Source organism: Trachypithecus francoisi, unplaced genomic scaffold (assembly GCF_009764315.1).
Source record: "Trachypithecus francoisi isolate TF-2019V2 unplaced genomic scaffold, Tfra_2.0 Lachesis_group8, whole genome shotgun sequence".
NCBI lineage: Eukaryota > Metazoa > Chordata > Mammalia > Primates > Cercopithecidae > Trachypithecus > Trachypithecus francoisi.
The window spans coordinates 19,059,307-19,081,929 of record NW_022681473.1 but is presented as its reverse complement, the minus strand read 5'-3'; the positions used below and the strand labels follow the sequence as shown (position 1 = coordinate 19,081,929).

Genomic DNA, 22,623 nt, shown 5'->3' with positions numbered 1-22,623 from the left:
GCACAGTGTCACAAGGTCCTCACTCTCCCCTCCCCCCGCCCCGCAGCTAGAGGAGCAGAGAAAGTTCTCATGTCTGAGAACAGTGAGCTCCTAGTTTCCTGCCGCCTGCAGCTGGTTTATAAAATCTCAGCTTTTTCTATGCCTGCTAAGATGGCTAGGTATTTTGCCTAGCAGCCAGATAATGATGATAATAGAACAAAAAAGCCAAGGCAAGTCTACTTGGGAAGAATGTTCTCCAGCCCTGGAGGTGTCCAGTCAACAGCGAAGGCCCACAGCCTCGATGTTTCTACCTGGGTGTTACCATCAGCCTGGACCGAAAGCAAGCCCCACAGACTTAAAGGATGAGACCAGCTATCTCTGTCCACATTAAAAGCTTCATCTAGAGATTCTTGGGCCCAGTTTGAAGATAAAGGTTGGGCCAAGGGGCAGAAGGGTGGAGATGACAAATGGGATTGCAGGAGTAGAATAAGGCTTAAACCTATAAAGAGGTATCGTCTGTGGTTAGTTTTTATCAGCTGGAGAACATTCTGTAGAGGGATGCCCCTTAGGTCACTGACAGGAGCTCCTTTTCCACATACCCCTAGCGGGCCCGTTCTCTCAAGGGCCCTTACGCCATGGATGCATTCAGACTCTGTGGTGGCCAGAGGAAATACTGTGTCCTGCACATCTGGGAGAACAGATGGTGCTAGAGATACAGGAGTTGAACCTGATCTCAGGATGTTTATTTTAGCTTCCTTCAGTTCTCCAAATCTGAAGGGAGCATCTACTTGTGCCAGGATGTTCTAGCTTCTAGAAAGACTGCAAAACAAGATAGGCATGGAGTCTGTCTCCAGAAACAGTCTTCTGGAAATCATGGACATTAAACAAGGAATTACAGAAGTTCTAAGGGTTAGAAAGGAAAGTTCAGAGTGTTATGGGAGCAAAGAGCATGAGGATTATATCAATCAGTTCTTGCTTGCAAGCCGGCTTTTGAAAAACAGAAGGTTTTTTTAGGTTACATAACCAAGGGTAGCCTTCAGGCACAACTGGATCCAGGTTCCAAAGAATGCTATGAGGAATGCATTCTCTGTCTTTCAGCTCTGCTTTCCTCTCTATTATTTCATCCTCAGAGAGGCTTTCTTTGATCAGTGGCAAAGCTGGTCACCACCAGCTTATTTTCAGTCTGTTTAGCAATACTAGATAGAAGAAGGTATGTGCCTCTTTTCCAAAAGCATCAGGAAAATTCCCAAGGCGTGTTTTCATCGGCCTGGTTTGGGTCATGGGACTGTCCCTGACTCAATGACTGTAGCCAGGTATAGGACCTGGCCAGACTTGCATTATTAGTCCACTCCCAGAACTGGAAGGTAGGTTTAGTTCTGCTTTAACCACTCGGACTAGGATTAAGGAAGGCTGGTTCTCCACAGAAATATGAGATGCTGTTACTGAAGAGCGGAGGAAGCTACATGATCTTTACCACTGGGTTACCCAATGGTAGAGGAGGGCAAGCATCTCTCTATAAGAGTATTCTGATTATTAAATTAAAAAGGAATGATAGAATTTGAATACCACCGTTTTGTAACCCTCAATGATGACGCATCATGTTTTGGTGACGGCTGACACCATAGAAGGAGGCGAGCATTATGTGCCCCTATAGTCTTGTCAAAGGGCTCAAACCTGAGTCCAGTCCAGTTTCTGGTACCAGCCACCAATGTGCAGGTGATACACAGGACAGAGCACTTGTGAACTGCACCATGAGTATACAGTCAGCAAAATCCAGACTGTGGGAATCTCGGCAAGTCAGATGGCCTGGATTCTTTCCCAGAACAAGGGAAAGGAAAAGAAAGAAATGGCAGAAATGTGCAGATTAAAAGAAATTTAAATAACCTATTAAAGTTTTTTTTAAGGCCAGTCATGATGGCTCACACCTGTAATCTCAGCTCTTTGGGAGGCCAAGACAGGAGGATCTCTTGAACCCAGGAGTTCAAAACCAGCCTGGGCAACATGGCAAGCCCTCGTCTCTAAATAAAAACAAATTAGCCGGGTGTGGCAGTATGTGCCTGTAGTCCCAACTACTTGGGAGGCTGAGGTGGGAGAATCGCTTAAGCCCAGGAGGTCGCACCTGGGTGACAGAGAGTGGGGTCTCAAAAAAAAAAAAAAAAAAGGAAAAAGAATCCCAGCAATTTGGGAGGCCAAGGCGGGTGGAGCACTTGAAGTCAGGAGTTCGAGACCAGGCTGGCCAATATGGTGAGACCCCATCTCTACTAAAAATACAAAACTTAGCCGGGCGTGGTGGCGTGTGCCTGTAATCTCAGCTACTCGGGGCTGAGGCATGAGAATCGCTTGAACCTGGGAGGTGGAGGTTTCAGTGAGATGAGATCACGCCACTGCGCTCCAGCCTGGGTGACAGAGTGAGACTCCATCTCAAAAAAAAAAAAAAAGAAAAGAAAACAGTAGCTGGGATCACAGGTATATGCCACCATGCCTGGCTAATTGTCTTTTTAGTAGAGACGGGGTTTCACTATGTTGGCCTGGCTGGTCTCCAACTGCTGACCTCAAGTGATTCTCCTGCCTCGGCCTCCCAAAGTGCTGGAATTACAGGCGTGAGCCACCGCACTCAGGCAGAAATAAAGTTTTTTAAATGGCCAAGACTAAATTGCAACACGTAGGAATGCACATTTGGGTGAAAAAAAGAAGCTACTTAACACAAGGAATAACTGTGAAAAAATAAAGTCCTTCCTTTCAAACATGTTTTGCCAAAATAAAAAAATGTAAACATTTCAGAAATGCAGAAAGTGTTTATTATAAAAGCTGAGGTAGGAGTTATACATGTTGGGGGACAGGAGGGGACTATTTCTGGGATGAGCACATAGACTCTTGGGGTGGCTGTCAAAGCTGTTTCCCAAACCTTGGTGGTTTGCCTTAGAATAATTCATTAAGTCACACATTTGTGTGATTTTCTGTATCCATGTTTCATTCAAAATAAAAATGTTTTAAAAGTGGGGGGCTAGCAAACGTATGCGCAGGCAAAAATCCCTAGTGTCTGTTAGAGGTGCTTAACCTGATACCACAGGGGTTACCTGCAGAGGAGGAGGCCTTGAGGTTGCGACTTGAAGGAAGAGTTTCAGTTAACCAGGTGAAGTTGAGGGAAAGGAAGGCAGCGGGTCCAGAAGCAGCTGCTTGTGCACAGGCAAAGGCCAATGAGAGCAGATGCGTAAAGAGGAGGGGCAGTGGGAGGCAGAGGGTTCAAATGCATTGAGATCGCACCACTGCACTCCACCCTGACCCTGTCTCGAAAAAAAAGAGTAGGGGCAAGAGACAGAGCTGGAAAGACCTGGATGCTGGGGAGCCACAAAAGCCTTCGTGAAGATTTGGGCTCTGTCCTCAGAGCAACAGGAAGCCCACTGTGCATATTATCCTGAGCAATAGGCATTACATCACTGTGGTCGCAGTGTGGAGAACGAGTTAGCAGGGGATGGGAGTGGATGCAGGGAGGCCAGTCAGGAGGCTGTCACAATTGTCCAGTCTAGATATGACCTAGCCTGAACCAGGTTGGTGGCAGCAGGGAATGGAAAGAAAAGGACAGATTTGGAAATATTGGGCAGTAGAATTGACAGGACTTGGTGAGGGGATAAAGGATTGTGCCTTGGGCAGCTAAGTAGCCAGCAGTGTATTATTTGAGGTAGGGAGGCCAGTGGGAGTGTGGTTTTAAAGAAAGAAAAGGGCACGTCCACCTTGAGGTGCCTGAGAGGCAGCCAAGTAGAGGTTTCTAGCGGGCAGCTGGGTGGAGCAACCTGGGCTAGAGGTATGGATGTGGTGATTGTGTGCAAACGGGTGGAACTGGGAGCCATGGGCCTGGATAAGCTTGCCGAGGCACACAGTTGAGTAGAGAACCTAGGACGGAGCCCTGGGTGCCCACATTTAAGGGAGAGGTAGAGGAGATGGAGCTGGTAAAAGACCAAGAGCGCCAGGCGGCCGGGAGTTACCAGGCAATGTGGAGTCACAGAGGCCAAGGGATGGAGAGGGTAAGACAGCGCCGTCAGCAGGTGCAGCGCTGCTGAGAGACCCCAAAATACAAGGACAGAAAGTGCCTACAGGACTCAGTGGCACAGAAGTCACAGGAGACTTGTGGGAGCCAGCCTTGTCAGGGGGCCAAGGCAGAAGCCAGAATGGGGTTGGCCAGAAATTTGGAGGTAGGGGAGGGGAAATGCAGAGAGGTGGTTTGTGAAGGAGGAAAAGGACCCAAGTCCCTACAGGGTTACCAGAAGCCCTTTGTTTTTATTTTGTTGTCTTTGCAAAAAGGAGAGACGAGATTATTTCCTCAATGTTTTGGGAGTAAGGACTTTGAAAGAAAGAGGTTGAACATGCAAGAGAAGGAAGAAAGGGGGCTTCCAGAGCAGCCGGAGGTCTTGGCCTTGGGCAGAGTCACAGGAGGGGAGGAGGAAGAGGGGTAGGTGTGGGTGCAGGTGACTTTGTAGATTTAATGGCTGAGAGCAGAGGTGTTTCCCACCTGATGGCTTCTGTATCCAGCAGAGTGTGGAGCAGGAGGCCTGCAGAGAGTCAAGGTTGTGAAACAGTATCATGGAGAGAGGAGTAAAGGATGTTGGAAGTTACGAAAGTGAAAATAGGCCAGGCGCGGTGGCTCCTGCCTGTAATCCCAGCACTTTGGGAGGCCGAGGTGGGTGGATCACCTGAGTTCAGGAGTTCAAGATCAGCCTGGCCAACATGGTGAAACCCTGTCTCTACTAAAAATACAAAAATTAGCCGGACACGGTGGTGCACACCTGTAATTCCAGCTACTTGGGAGGCTGAGACAGGGGAATCGCTTGTACCTGGGAGGCGGAGGTGTCAGTTAGCCGAGATCGTGCCACTGCACTCCAGCCTGGGCCACAAGAGCAAAACTCTGTCTCAGGAAAAAAAAAAAAAAAAGTTGTGAGAGACTGCATGGAACAGCGAGTCAGGAAAGTAAAGTCCTATGCCAGCAACCCGTGATGATAAAAACATGACTGATAATGTTATGTGACACATGGCCCCAGAAATGAATGACTCCATTGGTCCCCAGGAATGGATTGGAAGTTTCCTCCTTCTCCAGCTGCTGTTGAACAATAGTGCGAAGTCCCTGGTGTCTATAATATAACCTCAGGGCCACTAGTGACTGGAGAACGGACTGAGAGAGATATTCTCTTCTGTAAAGTAGAAGCCGTGTTTCCTGCTGTATAATTAGAGAGTTCGTTCAGTGCTTTCAGAATCTTTCATAACTCATTTTAATCCGCAGGAGACTGGAAATTTTGTTCTTATTTAATAGATACGTAGCTGAGGGATGTAATAACGTGTTCACAATCACCCTGCAAATTAAAGAGCAAGTCAGGGAAGGACATGGCCTCGTTGTTTGGTCTGATGGTGGTTCCATTTCAAAATCAGCTGGACAAGCACAGTGTTCAAGTGCTGGCTCCATGGCTGGCTGTTCTGTGACTGTAGGCAAGTTCCTTAACCACCCAATGCCTCCATTTTTTCCTCTGTAACATCCAGGCCTTTCCTTTTACCACCTTCTCTTTCCGCTGTAGGCCTGGGTTGCCAACTATGAGAGACCCCGAATGAATGCCAACTCCCTCCTGGCCAGCCCCACGGGCCTCAGCCCCTACCTGCGCTTTGGTTGTCTCTCCTGCCGCCTCTTCTACTACCGCCTGTGGGACCTGTATAAAAAGGTAAGGGGGACATACGTGCCCACATTGCAGCTAAGGCCTGCAGCCAGGCCTTTTGGGCTTGTCAGTCACCCTAAAAAAGGCACTGGTGGGAGGGGGTTGGGCTGTGGCCCCTGGAAAAACCTAAGTGTATGTGGATAGTCCAGAGGAGGAAAGAAGAGTCAATATCCAAGAGGGCAGAGCCAAGCACAGAGTGAACTGCCCACCAGAATGAAGCCCAGACCATCATGTAGAGAATAAGGACAGGCAGAAAAGCAGGCCTCAGGTGTGACCCTAGAGGTGGCATATCCCCCGGCAGCTGGTGGACGGGGGCAAGGTCCCCAGGGTGACAGGCATGGAGAGGGTGAGGCTGGAGCCAGTCTGAAGTGGAAGAGCATAGCTGCCCACTCGGGGGCTGTGTCCACAGCATTCAAAAGGGGAGTCCAGAAACAGCAGTTGCCCATCAGCCATGGAGGGAGTGGTCTGGAGGGGCTGCACACAGAGCTGTGCTATATAAACAAGAAGTAAATAAGCCTGTGTTAACTGTCCCCAGAAGGAGAGAGGGCAACACAGTCAACATTCAGAGTGATCATCTTGTGCCTGTTTTTTGTTTCTGTTGTTTATTTAAGAGACAAAGTCTAGCTCTGTTACCCAGGCTAGTGTAGTGTGACCTGATCACAGCTCACTGCAACCTCAGACTCCTGGGCTTAAGCAATCCCCCTGCCTCAGCCTCTCAAGTAGAGCTAATTTGTTACATTCTTTGTAGAGATAGGGTCTTGCTATGTTGCCCAGGCTGGTCGAACTCCTGGGCACAAGCAATTGTCCTCCCTTGGCCTCCCACAGTGCTGGGATTACAGCTGTGAGCCACCATGCTTAGCCGTTGTGTCTACATTTGTTTGTTTGTTTGTTTGTTTGTTTGCTTTTGAGACAGGATCTCATTCTGTTACCCAGGCTGGAGTGCAGTGGTGTGAACACAGCCCACTGCAGCCACAACTTTTCAGGCTCAGGTGATCCTCCTACCTCAGCCTCCCCGGTAGCTGGGACTATAGGTGCATGCCACCACACCTGGCTAATCTTTTGTATTTTTTTGTAGAAACTGGGTTTCGCCATGTTGCCCAGGCTGATCTCAAACTCCTGGGCTCAAGCCATCCACCCACCTCAGCCTCTCAAAGTGCTGGGATTACAGATGTGAACCACCACACCTGGCTCCATCTACATTTTTTAATGTTATCTCCTTATCCTTGCCATTATTGAGATTTTGTGGCATGGGATAGCTTTGCCAGTTTGGTGAGTAATCTTGTGACTTTAGGGAAGTCATTATTTGCTTGGAGGTCTGATTTCTTAATTACCTTATGGCCCCAGATCCAGGCTGTATGTATAACTTATTCAACCAAAATCCAGACTGAGCATTTTTCTTTCTTTTTTTTGAGACGGAGTCTCGCTTTGCCGCCCAGGCTGGAGGTGCAGTGGCGCAATCTCGGCTCACTGCAAGCTCTGCCTCCTGAGTTCATGCCATTCTCCTGCCTCAGCCTCCCCAGTAGCTGGGACTACAGGCGCCTGCCACCACACCCGGCTAATTTTTTGTATTTTTTAGTAGAGACGGAGTTTCACCATGTTAGCCAGGATGATCTCGATCTCCTGACCTTGTGATCCACCCACCTCAGCCTCTCAAAGTGCTGGGATTACAGGCGTGAGCCACCACACCCGGCCCAGACTGAGTATTTTTCATGTGTGCTGATAGGAAAACTCCTTTTGACTTTCTAGAAGGTGGACCCAAACAAGGAACTCTGAGGACAAGGAACATGACCAGCCTTGGGAAGTTTGAGTCCTAGTGTAGATTCGTGTGGTGAGGCCCCTTCCTGCTGCCCAGCTCTCTGTAGCTTTCCTCTTGCTCAGAGCAGTGGCACAGTGCAGGCAGGGCCTGGGTATTGCACCTGCAGGCACACTGTGCCACTTCTAGGGGATAGTCCCTCCACATCTGGGAGTTGAGCTGCCAGGTCTGTGGAGGACCCAGATTCCTTTGTAGAAGAGACCTGAGAGGCATCATGCTACGAGCTGGGTGAGTGAGTGTATCTCTGTGCCACCCCTACCCCTCAGGTGAAGCGGAACAGCACACCTCCCCTCTCCCTATTTGGGCAACTCCTATGGCGAGAGTTCTTCTACACAGCAGCTACCAACAACCCCAGGTTTGACCGCATGGAGGGGAACCCCATCTGCATCCAGATTCCCTGGGACCGCAATCCTGAGGCCCTGGCCAAGTGGGCCGAGGGCAAGACAGGCTTCCCTTGGATCGATGCCATCATGACTCAACTGAGGCAGGAGGGCTGGATCCACCACCTGGCCCGGCACGCCGTGGCCTGCTTCCTGACCCGCGGGGACCTCTGGGTCAGCTGGGAGAGCGGGGTCCGGGTGAGTGCTCTCTCAGCGAAAAGCTGGCCTGTACCCTCTGGTCAGGACCAGCAAAGGGCAGCCCCCTTCTGGGCTGAGGGATGGGGTAGGATTTCTGGGTCCAAGTGATCCCCTCCAGATCTTCTGTGGCTTGCCTTCAGCAGAAGGGCTCTGGCTCCTGGGGGCGCTGTGGTGACTTGGGAAAAAACATGGCAGCAGATCCCCAAGGAGGCTGATCATCCTCTCCCCTATCTAGGTATTTGATGAGCTGCTCCTGGATGCAGATTTCAGCGTGAACGCAGGCAGCTGGATGTGGCTGTCCTGCAGTGCTTTCTTCCAGCAGTTCTTCCACTGCTACTGCCCTGTGGGCTTCGGCCGTCGCACGGACCCCAGTGGAGACTACATCAGGTGAGGATGCAGACCACGCTCTCTGGCTTCTGACCACTGTGGCCTCCTACTAGGATGGGACACCCTGGGCCCTTTGAAGGAGGGTCTGGGTATACTGACGGGTCATCTGGTGTGTCTTATTTCAGGCGATACCTGCCAAAATTGAAAGGGTTCCCCTCTCGATACATCTATGAACCCTGGAATGCCCCAGAGTCAATTCAGAAGGCAGCCAAGTGCATCATTGGTGTGGACTACCCACGGCCCATCGTCAACCATGCCGAGACCAGCCGGCTGAACATTGAACGAATGAAGCAGATTTACCAGCAGCTCTCGCGCTACCGGGGACTCTGTAAGGACACAAACACCTAGCTCACTGAAGGGAAGGACAGCACCTGCGGGCTCGGGGGTGCCAGATGGGGATGTCCAGATACTTGCAAAGGGAGGCTGAGTGCTGTCTTTCAGGTTGACACCTTCTCTGGGTATGGGACACTGCAGGCTGGAATGGACTGGGCCTCCCTGAGTAGTTGTAGGGCAGTGGGAAGAAATGGAACCTCAGTGTCTTGCTCCTACCCTCCCCACCCCAGTTTGCTTCATCCTTCCCTGTAACCCTCTGCAATCCTGCGGGATGGCACTCTGATTACTCCCCGCCTCTCTCCCAGGTCTACTGGCATCTGTCCCTTCCTGTGTGGAAGACCTCAGTCACCCTGTGGCAGAGCCCAGCTCGAGCCAGGCTGGGAGCGTGAACAGTGCAGGTGAGCAGCAGCAGCCAACCTCCAGTGGCCTCCTGTGGCCTGTGCCACCACTTCAGTCATTCAGGACTGAGACCAGAAGGAGGCCTTGCCCAGTGGAGCTTATATTCCACCCAGGGCAGTCAGATAGTAAAGGAACCAAGTCGGATCATTTCAGATAACAAGTGCTTTGGAGGAAAAGAAAGTTGAGTGCCTTGACAGAGGGACTGGGAAAGAAAGGTTTCTTCTGCTTCACTTGAGATTGGAGCAGTCGGAGAACACCTCTGTAAGCAGAGAGCCACGTCATGAGCAGTGGCCAGCCTGCCACACACTGAGAAAATACCATTCCAGACAAAGGGAGTAGCAAGAAAAAGCTCACAAACAGTACCGAGCTTAGCCCATTCAAGGAACCGAAGGGAGGTCAGTGTGGCGACATGTCCCAGTGAGGAGCTGGGGAGATGAGGACAATATACAGCATGAGCAGCATGTGGCAGGCCCGATGTCCGAGACGAGGACTAGGATTCAGCCTTCAGTGCACTGAAGGATGGTCAGTAGGGCAGGGCATCATTGGACTTAGGTCTGAAAAAACTCCCTGGACTGCTGGGTGGAGATTGGACAGTGTAGGCCAGAGCGGGCATAGGGAGGCCAAAGAGGAGGCAGCACAGACAGGGCGGTGGCCGCACGGAGAAAGACTGGACAGATTTGCTGCATTTGGAGCCTCCCCCTTCTTGGGGATGAAGATGAGTAACATGAGATGGCACGAACACGGGTTTTTCTAGTTGGGCCAGCTAGGCTGCCTCCATGGGCAGCATGCCTCCTTCTCAGGGTCCCTGCTCTTTGCTGCTCAGGGAGGCTGATTCAGGGTTGCAGAGGGAATGCCTGACCTTCAAAGCAAGGACAGCAGGCAGGCCAAGTCAGTCTGTGGCCCACAGCCCATGCCATTTGGGGCCCAAAAGCTGTCCCTGATACCAGCAGGCCTGCTCGGTCATGTTCTCCTTGGACATTTCCAGGCAAAGTCACTGCTGAAAGCAAGGCCAAGGGGCAAGTCTGAGGAGCAGCATGCTGGCATTCCGTTGATGAGTGTGCTACCTGTCCCCTAAAGAGCTGCTGCTGCATAGTGTGGGGTCATTTTGGCTGCATGCACAGTCTGTGTGACCCTTTGACACGCTTCCCTACAGGCCCAAAACCACTACCCAGTGGCCCAGCATCCCCCAAACGCAAGCTGGAAGCAGCTGAGGAACCACCTGGTGAAGAACTCAGCAAACGGGCCAGGGTGGCAGAGTTGCCAACCCCCGAGCTGCCAAGCAAGGATGCCTGAGAGTGAGTGACAGCAGTCTAGATTCAACCTCAGGAAGGAAGGTGGGAGCGGGGGTGCCTACTGCCCTGCCGGCTGAAGGTTAAAACATAACAAACTAGATGAAAATCTGGTGGGACCACCCAATGCTCAGCCACTAAAGCTTTACCATTTTACAGTGGCAGCCGGGTTCAATCCTGGCTCAGGGAATGAGTACTTTCTGGATCACATCTGTGTGACCTTTACCATTGGGCCAGCTGTGGTGGCTTGTGCATGTAATCCCAGCACCTTGGGAGGCCAAGGTGGGAGAATCCCTTGAGGCCAGGAGTTCAAGACCAACCTGGTCAAACCAACATAGTGAGACTCCATCTCGAAAAACAATAATAATAACAGTCTGGTGGGACTGCATGACTTTTAGGATTTCAGCTCAAAAATCCCACCATTCTGACTTTTATCAGAGATTTAAAAGTCAAGCCCTTTTCTGTGTTTTTTTTTTTTTTGCTAGCTAAGGGAAAAAGGGAGGCATGGGGTCGAGGGGTGGCACTTTCTACCTATTAAAGTGAGTCACGCTCAACAAAAAGAAAGCTGAGACCTGTGTATGAAGCAGTGGGGAAAAGGCCCATTGCAGGGTCTGAGGCTGCTTCAGGCCCCCTGCTCTCCGACAGGCTGTGTTCTGTAGGCCAGCCAGTGGAGGGCAGCACTGACCTTGAGAAGCCTGGACAGAGGGCTGTGCTGTGTCTCACTCAGTCCAGCCCTGCCTGAGGACCAGTAGACCCAATCTGTCATCATCTTTGCTTTTGCGGCCTCTCCTCCCTTCTCACCCGTCCTGTGGCCTCAGCTCTGCACCTCCCTGGCAGCACTCATCTTGGAAGCCTCCCGAATGTCGTCAAAATACTGGCTTATCCTTTCCCAGAGCAGGAAGGGCCTTTTATGCCCCTCTTGGGGAAATGTAAATTCCTGTCCCCTCTGAGTCATCATACCAGGCTGTTCCTTATGCACTGTGTCTTCGTCATGGAGGGTGGCTTTTCTCCATGGAGCTGATAGGTTCTTTTTATCGATCCCTCTTTCTTCAGGGCCAGGCTGCAGCCATCTGGTTTGAGTGTCTGGATTTGTGTGCTCACTGAGATGGGCATTTGATGCCTGCACCCTTCACCTTTTCTGGGCTCTTTGACATAGTCATTGCTGATGGACAGATGTGTGCTGTCTTGTTCCTGGGAGTACCAGCAACCTACTACTCTCTCAGTTATCTCTTAGCTCTGTGATACTAAGCAAAGTTCATCCTGTATTACAAATTTGGAACTTGCCAGGCTGACACTCTGATTTTCGGATGAGAGGACCAAAGAACAGAGAGGTTAAATGTCTGGGTCAAGGTTGCTTAGTAAGTTAATGGTGTCCAATTCAACATGAAATTGTTGCCAGCAGGTGGGTGAAGAAGGGGGAGCATTAAACATATAAAATGTGATGTGCTGTCCATCCACAAGAATTGAACAGTCTGCTTAGATAAAAAGGAGCAATAACCTAGAATTCCTGGACAAACGATACAGACTATACAAGCTTAGCAGAAGGGAGCTGGTGTGGTCTGGAACAATCAGGAAACACATCACAGAAGTTTGCACTAGGGGGCCTGAAAAGTGAATTGGATTCAGGCAGTGAGCAGGGCACTTAGGACAAGAAAAACAGCTGAAAGTTTATGTGATCTTGTACAAATGACTTAACTGCTATGAGACTCAGTTTCCTCACCTATAAATTAGGTTGCTGTTGCATCAATTAAATGATTAAATCTGGGCCGGGCGCAGTGGCTCATGCCTATAATCCCAGCACTTTGGGAGGCCAAGGTGGGTAGATCACCTCGGGTTGGGAGTTCAAGACCAGCCTCACCAACTTGGAGAAACCCAATGTCTACTAAAAATAGAAAATTAGCTGGAATGGTAGCACATGCCTGTAATTCCAGCTACTCAGGAGGCTGAGGCAAGAGAATCGCTTGAACCTGGGAGGCAGAGGTTGCAGTGAGCTGAGATTGCGCCATTGCACTCTAACCTGGGTGACGAGCAAAACTCCGTTTCAAAAAAAAAAAAGATTAAATCTGTATGTGTCAGCTAGAAATGTAGGGGTCTGCTAATAATAGAAAGTTCAATTACTATGGCTAAAACAAATAGGGGCTTATTTTTCTTACCTAACAAGGGGCCCAGAAATAGTGTTGGTGGTCTGGGCTTGGATGGCAGCCCCCGCTTTAGCCATCAATTCTTGATCAAAGAGGAAAGAGAAGGGACAGCAAGGGCAGCTGCACTCCTTCCATACAAGAGCTCATACTTTGCCAGAAACTGTTCCAGGCATTGGGGGATGTGGTTGTGTACAAGACTGGCAGTGTCCCTTCCCCCTTGGGTGCGTATTAGTGGAAGGAGACAGACAGTAAACAAATAAATATTTAAAATTTCAACAGGGCAGCCGGGCATGGTGGCTCATGCTTGTAATCCCGGCAGTTTGGGAGGCTGAGGCGGGTGCATCACGAGGTCAGGAATTTGAGACCAGCCTGGCCAACATGGTGAAATCCTGTCTCTACTAAAAATAGAAAAATTAGCCAGGCGTGGTGGCAGGTGCCTGTAGTCCCAGCTACTTGGGAGGCTGAGGCAGGAGAATCGCTTGAACCCAGGAGGCAGACGTTGCAGTGAGCTGAGATCATGCCATTGCACTCCAGCCTGGGTGACAGAGCTAGACTCAGTCTCACCAAAAAAAAAAAAAAGAAAATGTCAAGAGGCCATAAGTGCTATGAAAACAATAAAATAAAGGTGGGTAAGAAAGTAAGGTCAGGGCGGCCGGGCGCGGTGGCTCAAGCCTGTAATCCCAGCACTTTGGGAGGCCGAGACGGGCGGATCACGAGGTCAGGAGTTCGAGACCATCCTGGCTAACACGGTGAAACCCCGTCTCTACTAAAAATACAAAAAAAACTAGCCGGGCGAGGTGGCGGGCGCCTGTAGTCCCAGCTACTCGGGAGGCTGAGGCAGGAGAATGGCGTAAACCCGGGAGGCGGAGCTTGCAGTGAGCTGAGATCCGGTCACTGCACTCCAGTCTGGGCGACAGAGCGAGACTCCGTCTCAAAAAAAAAAAAAAAAAAAAAAAAAGAAAGTAAGGTCAGGGCACAGAAGAGGTTGCAGTTCTGTGTTATAAAGGTTGCTGGTCCCGGGACCATACTTGGAGAATCAGTGACTTAGACCAATCAAAATCCATTTTCTGGGCCAGGCGCATTGCCTCCTCAACACATTTTAGGTTCTGTTAACCAGGAAGTGTGGATACTGGTAGTCGGCTAACGGTGACTGTGTAATAGGCAAGACACTTCTCAAGTGTGTGGCTTGTAAGTCCTTGGTAAGCAGCAGTTATTATAAGTATTGTTATGATTATTATTGTAGAGGAACACAAGGTTACAATTGGGTCTGATGATGGAGGGTTGTAAATGGCAGGCATGTGAGTCTGCTGGTGTACTCTCTGGGAGTGAAGAAACATTTTGGAACAGGAATGATCAAATTGGCATTTTGGGAGGATGAATTAGGCATTGGGCTAGGACCTGCAGAGGAACAGGTGGGAGCGAGAAAGCCAGTTGAGAGGCCTGGCAGTGATTCCAAGGGAAGACATGACAAGAGTGCAGAGGTAAACAGCCATCTCTTGCCCTGGAGTCCAGAAGATTGTCGGCCTACTGGGATTTTAAGGACTGATTCTTGAGGTTTACTCTGCCCTCCAGTGGTGGCTCAGTGGGGAATTAGACCAGGCTAGACTGTGAAGGTTGGGGGTCCAGAGGTCAGACGACTTGGGGAGGTGCAGACTTCCCTCCAAGACAGACTAGGGAGGAACAGCTGAGAGGAGAGTATACCATGTCTCACCATGTGCTGGCAGAGGCACCTGGGCCTAAGGATGCTTAGCATCCTTATCTGTAAAACGGTGATAATAGCATCTTGTCACCTGCCCTACCCATCAAGCTTACATGTTAGGGAAAGAAAATGAAAAACCACATGTGAAAAGTCTTTGAATATGTAAAATGCACTATACAAATGGAATCATATTATCATCTTGCACTTTCTTCTCCGGGTGTCTTTGATTATGTTGGGGTTACTTCAGTCAGAGCCAGCAACCTGAGCTGAATGGACCACAGAGCTGTGGCTATGTAGCCCAAATTAGTATCATAGTATATTGGGTGGGGTGGGGGTTGGGGAGACTTGTCCCTTTGACCCCATTTCCTCTGTCATTTTTAATTGTGTGACTTTGGGCTGGATCCAGAGCTCTTCTGCCATGCTTTAGGTGTAAGATGTGAATAGTCGTTCTTCCCCAGCCTGAAGGCTACATCCTGGGCCTTTTGAGGTCTCCTTTAGCTCTGAGCTCTATAGTTCTGGATTCTGTTTTTCTAATGCCTCAGACCTGTGGCAGTGTACAGGGTGGACAGTCACTTAAAATTTAAACTGATCCGGTAGGAAAACATGGCCTCCAATCAGTAGGTTCCACACTTACCTCAAATCCACACCAGCTGTCTGTTCTGCATTAAGTTTTATTTTACAGCATTCACTAAACTGAAAAACAAGCCAGCCCCCAAATAGCTATTGTTTCCAATGGTTCCCATAATCCCCAAAGCTGCTGACTGCTTCGGATTCCATTAGCCTTGAATTGTGTACAGATTTCTCTCATTGGTCCAATTATTTTACCGTGGAGAGAACAGCTCACGTGTTCCATTTGCCCTTCTGCTGGTACAGACTGATCTGTGGAAAGAAGCCCCATTGAATACAAAAGATTCCTGGCCAAGGATCACCTCTTCCCCTCCCCCGCCGGCTTTTGTTAGCCCTGCAGTTAGCCTGACTGGGTAAATCAAGTAAAACCTGACTTCTGGATTCTCCTTGATGTCTTTTTGACACTAGTTTACTTGTATACTCTGTCCTTGTAAGGTGAAAGGCACTAGCAATTGGTAAAATGCTAAATAGTGGAAGTAGAGGCAGTGTGGCATTGGCCAAAGAGCCCTGCGTTACACTCAGACCAGTGTCTGCATCCCAGACCTGCCAGCATTACACTCAGACCAGTGTCTGCATCCCAGACCTGCCCGCATTACACTAAAGCCAGTGTCTGCGTCCCAGACCTGCCCGCATTACACTCAGGCCAGCGTCTGCGTCCCAGACCTGCCAGCATTACACTCAGACCAGAGTCTGCGTCCCAGACCTGCCGCATTACACTCAGGCCAGCGTCTGCGTCCCAGACCTGCCCGCATTACACTCAGGCCAGCGTCTGCGTCCCAGACCTGCCAGCATTACACTCAGGCCAGTGTCTGCGTCCCAGACCTGCCCGCATTACACTCAGACCAGTGTCTGCGTCCCGGACCTGCCCGCATTACACTCAGACCAGAGTCTGCGTCCCGGACCTGCCCGCATTACACTAAAGCCAGCGTCTGCGCCCCAGACCTGCCCGCATTACACTCAGGCCAGCGTCTGCGTCCCAGACCTGCCCGCATTACACTCAGGCCAGCGTCTGCGTCCCAGACCTGCCCGCATTACACTCAGGCCAGCGTCTGCGTCCCAGACCTGCCCGCATTACACTCAGGCCAGCGTCTGCGTCCCAGACCTGCCCGCATTACACTCAGGCCAGTGTCTGTGTCCCAGACCTGCCACTTGACTCTTGTGAGACTCCACCCAAATAGTCTCACCTCTCTGATTCTCAGTTCCTGCCTTGAAAATAAGAAGTTTAGACTCATGTCCCCTAGCGCTTTCCCTGGTATTTCATAAGTAGGCGTTGACTGATGGCTGTCCCTTCCACTTTCTTGCATGATCTGCATGCTGTGGGAGGGGTAAAGGTGTGGTTGACCTGAGGAATGAGACTGAGCTAAGAGCTTCAGCTCTCTGTCCCATCCAGGCCCAGCTGTACTTCCCTGGCCCTCACTTGGAAGCAGGTAGCAAACCCTCTGCCTTTCTCAAGCTCTTGGGCACTGTGCCTTGCCCAATATGATAGGGAGAGGGAAACATTGAGACTCAGTGAGTCTGCAAACAAAGTTTCCTCCAAACCGTCAGCTGTTGTGGACCCTCTGCCAGCATAAACTCATGCCTGCACACGTGCATCCACCCCTCCAGGGTGAGGAGCATAGGGATGGGCAGACTTACACACTTGGGTTCTTGATAGCATCTAGTGGATGGGAAGGGGTGTGAGGGCAAAGGTACCCAGGAGGCCATGCTAACTAACATTGGGGTGCAGAGGGAGACAGTCATTCTGCTACTTTTTGTTCCAGTTACATCTGTGTTTCTTGTATTAATGACAGGTTGGAAGAGTTGGACAACTAAGATATTGATTTTTCAGTGAATGTTTTATGAGTTAGTTTCTCCCTTGGTGCCTCCCCTTGGCTGTTCTTCCCTTCCCTTTAGTCCCGCTGTCGTCATTTTTCTGCAAGACCTCATTTGATTTCCCCAGACCCCTTTTTCTACAGACACATGCCCTAACTTGAGGACAAGAGCACAGCACCAACTGGTTATCTGCTGATCAAGCAGCTTGAGTAACTAGTTGAATAGGCCTTTGACCAGCTTTGCAGGCAAGGCCAAGCTGGTTCTTCTAAACCTTGGTTTTCTGCGTTGGTAGATTTGAAACTATCATAGAGGGACTTGGGTGACTAGGGCTTATGTGAGGCCAGGACACTGCCATCTCCCTTCATTAGCATGCCCAGAACTAACTGGTGCTGAAGTCAACATATGTCTGAATTGTTATTATTATATCCACCTGACTATACCTCACCCCCTTATCTTCTAAGCTTAAGCATTGGTTCTTAAACCCTGTTTGGGTTACTCCCCATTTTGGAAAGTGTGATGGAGGATGGAACCCATACCCAGAAAACTGCATATGTTCACACACAGAGAGGAATGTGCACATCACTGCAGAGGCTCCATGGACTGCCCCAAAGCCTATCCTTGGACTCCTTAAGGCCCAGGAACCCCAGATTAATAGCAGTTATTCTAAGGAGTCTTTATCTTCCCCCATCCCTGAAAATGGATAAAACACACACAAAAAAATGGAGGTGTTGGGTAACGAGGACCTTTTGTGGTATATCCTGCAATCCTGAGTTTTCTGTTTCAGAAGAATAGCCATCTCTTTAGTTTAACAACAGGGGCCAGAGAGAGCCCTGTGTGTGGAGTATACACTCACAGTCAGCATATTTCAATAAACACATGTATACCTTAATAATACATACATTTATTTGTAGCAAAAAAAAATGGCTAGGTTATTATAATACAAGCTTAAAGGGAAAAATTATTGAAAATAACACACATTTTAAAGAATAAAACCACGGCCAGGTGCGGTGGCTCACGCCTGTAATCCCAGCACTTTGGGAGGCCAAAGTGGGCAGATCACCTGAGATCAGGAGTTCGAGACCAGCCTGGGCAACATGGTGAAACCCCATCTCTACTAAAATACAAAAATTAGTCAGGTGTGGTGGTGGGTGTCTGTAGTCCCAGCTACTTGGGAGGCGAGGCAGGAGAATTGCTTGAATCTGGGAGGCAGAGGTTGCAGTGAGCCAAGATCACACCACTGCACTCTAGCCTGGACAATAGAGCAAGACTCTGTCGATTAAAAAAAAAAAAAAGCCGGGCTCGATGGCTCACGCCTGTAGTCCCAGCACTTTGGGAGGCCAAAGTGGGTGGATCACCTGAGGTCGGGAGTCCAAGACCAGCCTGACCGACATGGAGAAACCCCATCTCTACTAAAAATACCAGATTAACTGGGTGTGGTGGCACGTGCCTGTAATCCCAGCTACTCAGGAGGCTGAGGCAGGAGAATCGCTTGAACCCAGGAGGCGGAAGTTGCAGTGAGCCAAGATCGTGCCATTGCACTCCAGCCTGGGTGACAAGAGTGAAACTCTGTCTCAAAAAAAAAGAATAAGACACAGTACTGACCTATACAGGTACCCACTCTTATGTCTGCTCTTTATTTTGCCCAGCTTCCAGATAAATTATCATCAGATAAAATCTGCTTCAGATTTAGTATGTGGCCTTAAAAGCATCGCATGTGTCAGAAGACTAATACTGAATCCTTGCCTCCAATGTCTTTGACTTTAAGAGCATGTTCCCTTTTTGAATAACAGCTTAACTCACATGTATGTCTGTTGGATTTTAGTCTTCATGCTGCCATGTTGAATTTCTTCTAAAAGTCTTCCCCAAAAGTCTTAATGAGTAATACTATCATATAGAGATTACTTGCTGGTAAAAATACAGATTTGAGAATCAGACAGATGTGGATTTCCTTCTTGGCTCTGCCACTTACGAATGCTGTTGTCCTGGGCAAGTTCCTTCTCCTCTCTGGCTTCTGTTTTCTCAACAGAAATGGAGGGCAAGCTTCAAGGTTACTGGGATCTCAAGTTTGTTAGTCTGCTCAGGCTGCCATGACAAAGTACCACAGACTGCATGGCTTAATCAACAGAAATGTGTCCTGTCACTGTTCTGGAGGCTAGAAGTCTGAGATCAAAATGTCGCCAGGGTTGGCTTCTTTTCTTCTGAGACTCCTCTCTGTGGTTTATAAGCAGCCATCTTCTCCGTATATCTTCACATGGTCTTCCTTCTGTACTGTTCGGGTCTAAATTTCCTCTTCCTTTAAGGACACCAGTCATATTGGATTAGGGCCCACACTAATGATCTCATTTAACTTAATTACCTCTATAAAGACCCTGTCTCCAAATACACTCACCTTCTGGGGTACTGGGAGTTAGGACTTCAATATAAGAATTTTGTGGGGGACAGAATTCAGCTGCAGCACAAGTGTATAGTACCTGACCCACGGCAGGCTTAGCAAGCCCACTTATTACCTACCTCACCCACATTTAAACTGCACAAACTTTTAATGGGACGCTGCATGTCTCTGTAGACTCTCAGACACACTAAACCTATTTAAACAGGTAACCCAGCATTGTGACAGGCACACCCTGTCCTTCCTTTGTTATCAGGGATGAAGCTGTTTCTTCTCTTTGCCCCAGATTCCGGATGTCATAAATCTTTAAAATGAGTCATCCTTGTGTCTCCTCTCTCCCTCCTGCCCCCACAATCTTCCAGCACTGTGCCAGGGTGCTTTCATCTATATGTGGAAATGTGCTCACCTGCTGATTCTAAACTCAGTCATTGCCTTACTCTTCAAAATTACTGGTCCCAGCGGGCTTCTCTTCCAGCCATTTTTTCCTGATTCTCCATCTCCGGCAGCAGCTGCTATGCCTTGATTCAGAAGCTGCCCTTGTCATATCTGAGCAAGTATCCCCCAAGGCTTCACGTGACTCTCACATAGCCTTGTCCTCCTCCTCCTCCTCTGCTGCCCGCAGCCCTGGGTGGAGGGCCTGCAGTGGGGAGCTTGTTCTGCATCAGCACTTCAGAGGGGCAGTATTCTTTCATCCCAGTGGCATCCCAGCAACAACCTGTCCCCAGGTACCATGGCCCTTTCAGCTCACTCTTTCAGCTCTTCCCAGTACCCACTCTGAGTGTCCCCAGAGAAGCAGCCAGAGGAGCTTGTGTCCCTGGGTAACTGAGCAGCCTCCTGAATGCTCCTTTTGCACTTGTTTTTCTCTTCCAGCTGCAGAGCCCTTGCTCCGTGAGCAAAGCCTGGGTGCCCAAGCAGCCACCGCGGCAGCAGAGTACAACCTGCAGAGAAGCTGATCACCGGGCAGAGATAGAGCGAGAGCATGTGTGTGTGTGTATGCGCGTGTGCAGAGGAGGGAGTGGTGTGCCTGTTTGCGTGTGCATGCATCTGTTGACACTCGTGATTCTGAATGTTGCCTGGGCTAGGAGAGTACCTGTAGCACGCCAGTGCTGTTTCCCGGCCTCCAGACACAAGGCTCGAGGTTATGGCAGTGACTTTCAGCCGAGACCTGTTCCTGCAAGCCAGCTGCCTTGTCTGAACAGAACCTAGTGGTAGGACCCTAGCAGGGATTCTGGCATCTGCCTCCCCAGACCTCCTTCCCTCCCTCCTCCCGTCAGACTGTGGAGCAGGAGGGCAGCAGTTCTGGCTCTTGTCCAAAGTATGGGATTCTGGAGGCAGCCAGAGCCCTGCTGAGTTCCTGCTTTCTGACCTGGAGGCTGAGCAGGCCAGAATGGATGGAGGCTGTCCAGACGTAGCCACCTGGCCTCTCTTTCTTATTTTAAAATTCTCTGCTACTGGGCTCAGTCCCAGGCCCTTCCTTGGGCATCTGGGACTGAGCATATGAGGCCACAGACAGATCTAAAAAGTTTCCGCCACCCTACAGAAGTACACGCAGATACCTGACTGGTGTGGGATATGCCTGGTACTGTAATAGGAGCCTAAGACAGCACACCTACCTTTTCAGGATTTAGAAGCTAAGTTAGAAAGAGAATCCCAGCTGTCATTGTTCCTTTCTTAGAAGCTGAGAGCCAGCCTCAGAGCTTACCCAGGAGCTGTGGAGGGCCAGGGTCAAACTCAGTCACTCTACCAGGAGGAGACCAGGTTCCAGTGGCATCAGGTCCCCTGGTTTCTCTGGCCACACTCCAAGGCACCACCACAGTGCTGCCAGTGAGGACAGCTGACACCCAGCCAGGGAAACCATTCTAGTCTTTGTTCTCTTGGCTTCCAGGGCCTGCCCTGGACTTGTCAGCATCCAGACTGCCATGTTAGCTCTCCCAGTACCTGAGCTCCAAGGACTCAGGTGGAGGGACTCAGGGATGGGGACTGCCAGGGGCAGTTGACAAAAGTCCGAGTAGAGATTACACCCAGCACACCATCCCTTCCAGGAGCAGTAGGTGGGAGGTTTGACACAGAGAAGCCATCCCTTGCATTCCAGGAGTGGCCTGTGCCTCCCACCGCTTCCTTCCCACTGCCAAAGGCCTGCGTTGAGAAAGATGTCATGGAAAGGACAATGGTGGCCAACGAGAGCAAGTCTTCCTTCCACCCTGTGGCCTGCACTTGAGCCACAAAGTGTGTGTGTGTATATGTGGTACGTGTGTGTGTGTGTGTGTGTGTGTGTGTGGCTATGAGGCTGATTCCTGTTTGGATTTTTGTCCTCACATGTATCATTAAGCTGGACTTTGGGCCATTTCCTTTCTACCTCCCCATGACCTTTCCTAGCCTCAGATCTGTTAATTCTTTTGGCCCCAGCCCGATCCCTCACTGTCCTCTGTCCTTGGACCAGAACCCTGGGGCCAGACCCATCTCCTGTAGCTGTCCACCACATTGACAGGCTTCTTCCTGAGATATCCTCAGGTATTCTCAGCCAGAGAGCTGCCTTTAGAGTCCAACTGTTGTATATATGTCACCCTCACTAGAAATGTCCCGTCATCGTTGGAGGGGAGCAGGGCACAGGGGATGGTGTGCATTCAGAGCGTTGGGTTGGGGGCTTCCCTGTTCCCTCAGCCCCAGCAGAGAGGAAAGAGTGTCAGGGGCCATTGCCAGAAAGAGACTAAAGCAAACCTGGAAGGGCAAATCTGAGACTGTGGGAAGGCCAAAGGCCGAGGCCCAGATTCAGTATTCACTAGCAGTGCCTTCAGGTAGCAGGATGATTTCTTTTCCTGCCTGTCTGATGCTGGCTCTCTCCTAAGGTACAGGTTGGCAGAACCACCTCCTCCTACTTCTCCACCATCCCTGGCATGCCAGCCCATTCCCAGATCAACCTGCCAGTGCACTCTTGGAGGCAGTGCACTCCTGGAGCCAGGAGGGAGGGGCAGGGTGGAGAGGGTATGTCTAGTAGCCTGGAGCTCCACAGTGGCTTCATGCCGCCCTTCTCCCAGCTCAGGTGGCCCTGAGGGCTCCCTCGGAACAATGCCCCAAATCCTGACCTAAGGGTCAGCATGGGGAAGAGATGGTTGCAGGCAAAATGCACTTTATAGAGATTTTCTATTGCTGGGAAAGTGTGTTTCTCCCATAGTATGTTTGTGAATATTCACTTGTTTTATAAATGTCTGACCTGTCTGAGTAAGGTTGTGCTGTCGTCAATCTTGTGGGAGGTCTGGAAACCAGGGTTTTGGTAAGGCTGAGCCTGAATGAAGCTATCAGCTACCCCATCTTGGCTCTGTGGGAGTCAGGAGCCTCCTATTCCTCCTTAGGAAGGGAAGCAGCCAGAGCAGACTGGGGCAGCTTGGTCAAGAGTTGGTCCAGAGCTTGGTCAAGAGTTGGGGGTCAACTGGCCAGAATAGTACGAGCACTCTGGGCCCAGAGTGAGGGTCCTGAGTGCCAT

General features: G+C 50.1%; 1 protein-coding gene across 1 annotated transcript in view; it reads left to right on the top strand.

The window, feature by feature from the left end:
- Positions 1–22,362, top strand: part of CRY2 (cryptochrome circadian regulator 2) — a 38,144-nt gene extending 15,782 nt beyond the window's left edge. Inside the window, exons 6-12 of the mRNA XM_033208258.1 lie at positions 5,541–5,681; positions 7,755–8,066; positions 8,302–8,453; positions 8,579–8,781; positions 9,092–9,184; positions 10,339–10,480; positions 20,013–22,362. Of these exons, the coding sequence (XP_033064149.1) occupies positions 5,541–5,681; positions 7,755–8,066; positions 8,302–8,453; positions 8,579–8,781; positions 9,092–9,184; positions 10,339–10,478 (1,041 nt within the window). The 3' untranslated portion in view covers positions 10,479–10,480; positions 20,013–22,362. The remainder of the gene's footprint in view (positions 1–5,540; positions 5,682–7,754; positions 8,067–8,301; positions 8,454–8,578; positions 8,782–9,091; positions 9,185–10,338; positions 10,481–20,012) is intronic.
- The last annotated feature ends 261 nt before the right edge of the window (positions 22,363–22,623 follow it).